At 47.4% G+C, this 8,666-nt stretch overlaps 1 protein-coding gene across 1 annotated transcript; it reads left to right on the forward strand.

Moving 5' to 3' along the window:
- The first annotated feature begins 7,103 nt into the window (after nt 1–7,103).
- LOC135441434 (olfactory receptor 14J1-like) lies at nt 7,104–8,027 on the forward strand. Its single transcript, XM_064700978.1, has one exon. It carries the CDS (start codon nt 7,263–7,265, stop codon nt 8,025–8,027), a length of 765 nt encoding a protein of 254 aa, XP_064557048.1. The 5' UTR covers nt 7,104–7,262.
- Nucleotides 8,028–8,666: the final 639 nt, after the last annotated feature.

Below are 8,666 nucleotides of genomic sequence, written 5' to 3' on the forward strand. Positions count from 1 at the left end.
TTAACCCCTTGGAAAGGAGAGACCCTTTGGTCGGTACCCCTGACCAACTCTGGGAAAACATTCACAAATCCGGCTGCCTGCAATTGATTCATGAAAAGAAATTAATTCCTCGTTTTGAATCTCCAATCCAATCCCCTGTAAAGCCGAAATTATGACCTCTTTAACTCAAGGGCTTCCAGAACACTTAAACCTACAGCAATTCTCCTTCAGAAAACCATAGTAGCTATGTCTCCCATAGAAAGATCAGATAAATTTCTTAGTAACCAGAATGACCCTTTTGTTCCCCTTTATGACTTGCTGAGAAAAAGAATAAAATGGGATTGGACTTCTTCTCAGAAGGAAACATTGCAATTTCTGATTTTTGAAGTGACAGCTCATCAGGCACTGGACCCTATCAATCCCACAGATCCCTCTCAGGTGGAGTGGGGATTTGCCTCCTCACAGCCTTCAGTACACATTTGGCAGTGGGGTCCTGAGGGTCGGACAAAGCCTGTTGGTTTTATTCCTGTGGTTTCAAAGATGCTGAGAAAAGGTACCCTGCCTGGGAAGGGGTGTTTGTGGTTGGCTTGGCTCCCAGGGAGGTGGAGGAGAAGTGGGCAATCCAAGAAACTGGGAGCTTGGGTAGCAGCCAAAATAAACCTGCCTCTGTGACTAAAGAAACCCCTCCTCTCTCCCCTGCTTCTGCTGACAGAAAGGAACAGGACAATGCCCAGGTTGGGGAACTGTGAACTGTTTGGAGCATTTTCCAAAGTTAGAGACAGAATTGCTTTCTTGTCTGTATTTACACCGAGTCCTGTGCTATGTTTATATTTGGGTTGGTCCAGGCCGATGCTTTTAAAAGAGCTACAGGAAATAATACCGTTAAAGCAATGCAAGGATGGTTTGGGATTTTCCTAAAGCCACAGGAAATTCAATCTGATAATGTTTCTCACTTTACTGTCAAAAGTGTGCAGGACTGGGCAGAAGGTGAAAAGATTGAATGAACTTCTCACACCTCTTACTATAGATGGGGGGTAAATGAGTGTTCCAAAATCACTGCTTTTTGCCCGACAGCTCCAAGCATAATTCCTTCACTACAGAGACCAGATGATTTCAAGAATCCAGTACATTACCCCGGATAACCTGGTTTTGGTGGACTCGCTGCTTCTGCAGGGGAAGTACCACTGCTGTTCAAAACCTCTCTGACCATTCCATTGTTCTAATTTTCTGCCTTTTCGTGGCAGAGTCTGTTGTGTTTACTTTTTCAGAAGAACTCCGAGGGACATGAAGACCTGATAAACCATGATAACACTAGTGATGGACAACAGAAATAATGTTTTCCCCTCCCTTTATGGTAACACCAGGTGATGATATTACACATGACATGTGAATTAATTGAACTTGAATAAATTGGCTGTCACAATTAGAGATTTGATCAAATTACAGCAACCACTGCAGTCATTCTTATTGGCTTTTGTGAACACACCAGTGGCTGCTATCAAACATATTACCAAATTGGGAGAAGGTAAATGTAAATGGCCACAAATTGGTACTTGATACACTTGATGCTACACAAAACAATGTTTCTTTGGCTCTCAGCTGTATCCAGGCACAATTGTAGATGCAGTCAGTTTCTGCTTCAATTATAAGAGAAGGTGAAGAAAGCACTTTTCCCACTGAAATTTGGAAAATAATTTGGGACAGTGCCACTGACTTTGAAATAGAATTCCAATCCTGGTGGAACCTAGTGAAACTTGACCTATGACCCCATTTCAAATACAGCCACAGTTTTTGTGTTAACTATACACAATGCCTTAGAGCATTGGATTTTCCGTGTTATAGCATTAGAACTGAATTACGACGGAGCCATTCTCTATTTTTTCTGAACATAGAGAATGGGCCTGTCAAATTGGTAAGAAATGGTAAACTATTAATTTGGAATCTTGTATTGCCCGAGAACAATAAGAGTTCATCTGTGAAAGCAATGCAATCATAGCTCAAGACATTTGTTAAGATACAGAGCAAAATATCTGTCATTTTGAAATTTGCCCTAATGAGGCTTTTGAAACAGTTCCTATATACATAGGCAATGGATGTGCATGCTTTAGAACTATCTGTGATCTTGTCCTTGTAGAAAATGTAGTAGATACTAAAAATCATTCAAATTTCTGTGCTTGTAACTTTACTAAGATTTCAGGATGTGACTTTTTCTTGTGAAGCCCCAGTCACTTCTCACTACCTATTGCAATGCAGCTACACAATGATTCACAAACTGATGCCTACTCCTATTGAGATGAAACTTACTTTGGTAAGACAACTGCTGCTCCATCAGAACTTGGTTGAGATCCTCAAGAAAATCCAGGAAAGCAGACAGAAAACCCCAGTGCAAGTTCATCACAATGTAAGACACACCGTGTCACGGAAAGAGTGAAGAAAGATGTCGAGCACGGGTGGTGGGATACTCTTTTGGGTGGTCTACTACTGCCACAGGTGTCCTGAACAGTGTGTGTGTCATCCCATTGTTATCCTTTTGATACTAATTCTGTTTGGTTTCATTTTTATCAGCAATCCTAGTCATTATGAATTAGAAGATAGTGAATAGCTGACATAATTGATATCTACAGTTAATGCACACAATTTGGCTGATGTCCCCTGCACTGCGGAAATCCCCAAACATTTGGCACAAAGCAATTATGAATTTAGCATATGTGTTTTACAGTAATCCTGATTTTCTTTTATGATTTTGTGAAAATAATTTTTGATTTTTAGTGAATTGTTTTAGATTTTTTTAAGCTAATGCTTATATTATGATTTGTTTATTGCTTTTGCTTTGATTATTTGTGATTTGTTTTACCCATTTTTTGAAATTGTTATAAAAATAATGTTTTAATCAATTAACCATTTGTGAAAATTGTTATGACATTCAATATTAATTATGTTTGTTTATTGTCTCCCTTTTCCCCCTTCTTTTTCCTATCCTTTTTTTTTTTCCTCCTTTTCTCTTTTCTCTCTCACCTGTCATACTGTCTCTGCTTTTCCGGGTATACTACCAACGTATGGCAAGACTGATGGGCAACACTCCAGAGCTCTGCTGATGAAGATCCCTTCAAGACAATCGTGAGTCACAGGGTCGTGTGAGAGTCTGTCAGAATTTTCCCTCATCTGACTCACAATCGTCCTTGGGAGACCACTGAAGAGAACACCCCCACTGTCTAGAATCTCTGGCTCTGAAGGAGAAAAGTCACACGCCAACAGGGCCCTGAGATCTGAAAGCTCAGTGTTAAGCTATTGTTTTCACAAGTGTGTTTGCTGTATGCTAAGAAGGGGGCACCGTGCCCCATTTGAACAATAGCAGCTCTGGAAGCTGTCCCACCTCTTGGCCGGGCTGGACTTCTCCTGTGTTTCAGGTGGTCTCCCATAGAAGACCCTCACCTGTTTCACAACCACCGTGAGAGACAGACTGAGATGTAAGAAGCATCTCCATCAAGGACTGAGATATGAAACTCCTAAAAGGCCCCTCTGCTCCTTCCAAGGACTGGGACTGAAACCTCCAGCCCGGGAGAGGTGTGTGGGGGAGGCAAGCTGACCGAAGCGAGATGTTTGCCTGCAGGTTGTGACCACTGGAGCAAGAAAACAATGGCTCTCATTTACTGCTGAGAACATAGACTACCTCTTACATCTGTTCCCTATTGTATCTGTTCCCCCCCCTCACAATTTTCAGTAATAAAAACCTCTGAGTTAGCTAGAGCCTTTGAGATCTCCCCAGCGTAGCAGGCGGACCCTCGGCTGGACTGCACCAAAGGACTTCGTCTCTGCGTTGGTAGCTATATCCCCTCTCCTTCCCTCTCTCTCTACTCTTTCTCTATCTTTTTCTCTCCCTTAATCCCTCTATTGCATTTTCGCTCTGGTTATTTCAATAAAACTGCATTGGATTTGACTATCACTGCAAACCCCCTTGTACCGTGTTGGTTTTTGCACTCTGAGATCATTCCTATGAACCATCAGGTCATCTGGTCACTAGGACGGATCCTGACAGATTGCTTTGCAGAATGTCTGGTATTAGTGCATAGTGGTACAGAGTTAATATTGGGGTGCAAGGAAGCAGCATTTTTGAATTTCACTAGACTTAATATGGAATGTTAGGGGAAGAACCAAAGAAGAAAAAGGGTGGGATCAAGGTGGTTTGGAGAGAAATAGACATAGGAAAATACAGGCATAATAAAATAAGTAGAGTCAGTCATGCTGAGAGATGCTGATAAATGGTGATCAGTGTGCTTGTAAGGCCCTGCCTTGCACCTGTACCCTGCACTGTTCCACAGTACCCTGTTTCCTCATTAGACTCAATGTGTATTTTCTGACTGCTCTGCAGAGCCACTGGGATATGGTGGAGTCAGATGAGAAACCTTTTTGCACTCTTGTCTGTGTGTATGAACATGTCTGTATGAACATGTCCAAAGGCCAGATAAACAGTGATCCATAGGGGGTTGATAAAGGTACCCTTTATCATGGTATACCATGATAACTTATTCTTTGGGGCTCAGTAATCTAAAGATTTATAGAATGGTAACTAAAGCCTTATGGATAGGCCTTAGCTACACTTAATCACCCATTTTTTCCTCTAAAAATACAAGTGACATCAGGTTAGTTATAATTTTACACATGAATTTCTTAAAAAAGAAGCACCATAAGGCTGCAGGACAATGTCACCTCCCTGTTGTCCTCTTCAGTTATGTTTCAAGCTTCCAGAAAAATACTTGTGTTTAAAAACGCATGGATTCTAACTTGGCCCCTTCCTGGAGTGCCATAGTCATGAATGCCAATGCCTTAAATGATTCCTAAATATTTTTATCTTTATATTAGATATTATACACAAAGAAGCACACCCTTCTATTCAGAAAGGTCAGTTTCATTATAATGAAAAACACAGAAGGATAATATAGGGACTAATGATTCTATATTTTCAAGAAAAAGGGATGAGTATTTATGTTTTGGTGTTCAGTAGCCATCCATGTGGACAACATTCCAATATGCCAAGGTATGTGTCCAAAAGGTACAGGGGAACCTGTTCCCCAGAGCCTGCAGGGACAGAGGTGCAGGGCAGGGACACCGTAGCACAGCCTGGGCTGCACAGGGCACAGGCATGTGCAGCAGCTGCAAGACAGCCCTGCCAGAGCCAACTTGGGCAGCACTTTGGCCATGGCTGCTGGGCCTGGGCCTGAGGCAGGAGCAGGAGACAAGTGACCCTTGCAGGCCTGGGGCCTCATTGCCTCCTTGTCCCTGCTCAGCAGCCTGGCAGGGGCCGCCCCATGCTCCTGCCCTTGCCATTGCACATGCCCACATGCCAGTGCCCATCCCGGCAAGAACCCTGAGCAAGGAGGGAGAGACAGCATCTGCCTGGCCAGGGGCTGGGGCTCAGGCCTTGGCCCTTGGCATTCCTAAAACACATCCAGCTTTGCTCAGCACCACAGACACCTTGGACTTGTTTGTCCCCAGCTGTCATCACTGCCTCCAGTGTTCTGCTCTAACTGGAACCTGGGGACACTTTCTCAGTTGTGTCCCTCAGTGGAACCCATTAAAACTTCAGGAAAGTTCAGAGTTTCAATTTAATTATGAGTTCTTGAGAAGTTTTCTGAACACCCTCTTAGGGACTGAGTGTGATTTGAACAACCCCAAAGTCCCAAGAGGCTCATTAAAGTCCTTGTGCTGTGTCTGTGCTGCTGAGCTTTAAAGGAACAGCTCTTCCCAGAACCAGCTCCTCTCCCAGCCCTGCAGGGCTGAGGGCTCTGCCTGCAGGCACTGAGGTGACGGGAGCCAGGCAGAGACAGGCTGAAGGCAATCAGGATTGGGAAGACATTGAGCTGAGACTTCATTTGGGGAAAAATCTTGACAGCCCTGTGCATGGTGAGTGTGTGGGTGCAGGGCAATGTCCCCTGTGCTCCTGGAGGGATCTCCTGAAGCCAGCACACCCCACAGCCTGGGGGATGTGTCAGGAGGACTCTCCCAGTTTCTCTGGGGCACAGGAGCAGGAGGGGGAGGATGTGCTGCAGAGCGGGGCTGCCCTGGGCACCGTCAGAGGGACAGGGCAGGATGGCTCCTGCTGCCAGGGACGGCTGCAGGGGTGAAGCTGGGGCTGCAGCCAGGGCTGCCCAGGGCTGTCCTGCAGAGCAGCTCCTGCAGCCCTCAGGGCTCTTGGCCAGCCCAGGGCATGTGCCACCTGCCAGGGGCAGCTCTCAGCCTGCCTGGCAGCTCCCCATGGATGCTGCAGGGGAGAAGTTGGAGGTGGAAGGAGCCACCCCCATCAGGGCAGATTCCTCCTGCTTTGGAGATGGTGCTGCATGGCCAGGGCTGCTCTCAGCTTTCTCCTAAAGGGAAGGGAAAGGGGCTGTCATCTTTGGCTGTGTCACTGACACTCCTGCACTGTCTGCCTGGGCATCAGCAGATGGGCCTCAGCTCTACCTCAGAAAGTGCCTCCTCAGCCTCCTCTCCCTACAGACAGCAGCAGCAGCACCTTGGCTTGCAGCATCTCTGTTTGTCTGGCCTGCCCTTAAGACTCTGCTGCCAGGGAGATGCCCCTGGGCAGTGCCCTGTGCTGGGAGGGGTCTGCAGGGCAGAGCTGGGCCCCCAGGGCTGGGCTGAGCTCTGGCAGCACTGACAGGGATATGGCTTGGATAGAGAGAAACAGATCCCAATAGGCACAACTCCAGGTCGCAGAGATCCAGTCCAATACTTGGTATCCATTCCTGTCCAGCTGCTCTGGGAAGAGAGACAGGCTTAGGGAAACTGACTTTAAAATTGGAATCTTTAAAAACTGAACTAGAAGGAGGTGTAATAGGCAAAGGGCACCTGTGGGGGGAGCAGCAGATCTGACTGTCCTGGGACACAGGGAGCCCTGTTTCCCCTGTGGGCTACCCCGGAGTTCAGGATGAGAGCAATGCTGAAGATGAGGCAGTAACTCAGGAGCACAAACTCAGGCTCAAGAATAAAAATGTTCAGTGAAGTTCCCCCACAGGTGGAGATGTAGTTTTGAGATAATTCTTTATTTTAACTCATAGAATTGACTCAAAGATCTTGTTAATGTCTTCTTTCAAGAGTCAAACATGTCCAGAGTGAAGAAATGTTCCAACAGCAGCTCCATCAGGCACTTCCTCCTGCTGGCACTGGCAGACACGCGGCAGCTGCAGCTCCTGCACTTCTGCCTCTTGCTGGGCATCTCCCTGGCTGCCCTCCTGGGCAACGGCCTCATCATCAGCGCCGTAGCCTGCGGCCACCACCTGCACACGCCCATGTTCTTCTTCCTGCTCAACCTGGCCCTCAGCGACCTGGGCTCCATCTGCACCATTGTCCCCAAAGCCATGCACAATTCCCTCTGGGACACCAGGGACATCTCCTACTCAGGATGCACTGCACAGGTGTTTATGTTTGCCTTTTTCATTTCATCAGAGTTTGCTCTCCTGACCATCATGTGCTACGACCGCTACGTGTCCATCTGCAAACCCCTGCACTACGGGACCCTCCTGGGCAGCAGAGCTTGTGCCCACATGGCAGCAGCTGCCTGGGCCAGTGGCTTTCTCAATGCTCTGCTGAATACAGCCAATACATTTTCCCTGCCCCTGTGCCATGGCAATGCCCTGGGCCAGTTCTTCTGTGAAATCCCCCAGATCCTCAAGCTCTCCTGCTCCAAATCCTACCTCAGGGAACTTGGGCTTCTTGCTATTAGTATTTGTTTATTTTCCGGATGTTTTTTGTTCATTGTTTTCTCCTATGTGCAGATCTTCAGGGCTGTGCTGAGGATCCCCTCTGAGCAGGGACGGCACAAAACCTTTTCCACCTGCCTCCCTCACCTGGCCGTGGTCTCCCTGTTCTTCAGCACTGCAGCATTTTCCTACCTGAAGCCTCCCTCCATCTCCTCCCCATCCCTGGATCTGGCCCTGTCAGTTCTGTACTCGGTGGTGCCTCCAGCCCTGAACCCCCTCATCTACAGCCTGAGGAACCAGGAGCTCAAGGCTGCAGTGTGGAGACTCATTACTGGACAATTAAAGAAACATTAAACTGCTGGCCATTTTTTGCAAGTCACTTGTATTAAAAGTCATCTTTGATACTTATTGTTGGTTTCATTTGGACGTTCTTTTCCGTTGCTTTCCTTTTATAATATTTTTCCTAAAGGAAAGCCAAAAATCTTGATATATCTCATTTTTTTCCTCCACACCTTCACTGTGACCCACAGACTGTTCAGGCTGAGCATCTATGAGTTCCTATGCTCTTGGTGGGTTTAAGTGCCTTAAGGACTTCCAAGCAGAATTTTCACCAGAGATGGCCCTTTTGTTCCTTCTCTGGAGCTGCAGCAGCAATGTCTGTGTGCAGAGCGGGGGCAGATCAGGGCTGGCACAGCAGCTGTGCCCAGCAGCAGCAGCAGCACTTGGTGTTGCCAGTGCTGCTGCTGTGGCCCTGCCCCGCTGCCCTGGTGGCTCTGGTGTTGCTGCAGGGCCTGAGTGCTCTCGGGGCCGGGCACAGCCCTGGGGGTGGCAGTGCCGGGGCTGCAGCAGGGACAGGCCATGGGCACTGCTGGGGCAGCGCTGACGCCTCAGCCCAGGGCCTGGGGGCTCCAGGCTCCTTGCCCAGGCTCTCTCAAGAACACGCCCAGGCCAATGCTCAGCACAGAAAAGCCCCGTGAGCAGCCCCAGGTTGGC

Source organism: Zonotrichia leucophrys, unplaced genomic scaffold (assembly GCF_028769735.1).
Source record: "Zonotrichia leucophrys gambelii isolate GWCS_2022_RI unplaced genomic scaffold, RI_Zleu_2.0 Scaffold_291_66248, whole genome shotgun sequence".
Lineage (NCBI taxonomy): Eukaryota > Metazoa > Chordata > Aves > Passeriformes > Passerellidae > Zonotrichia > Zonotrichia leucophrys.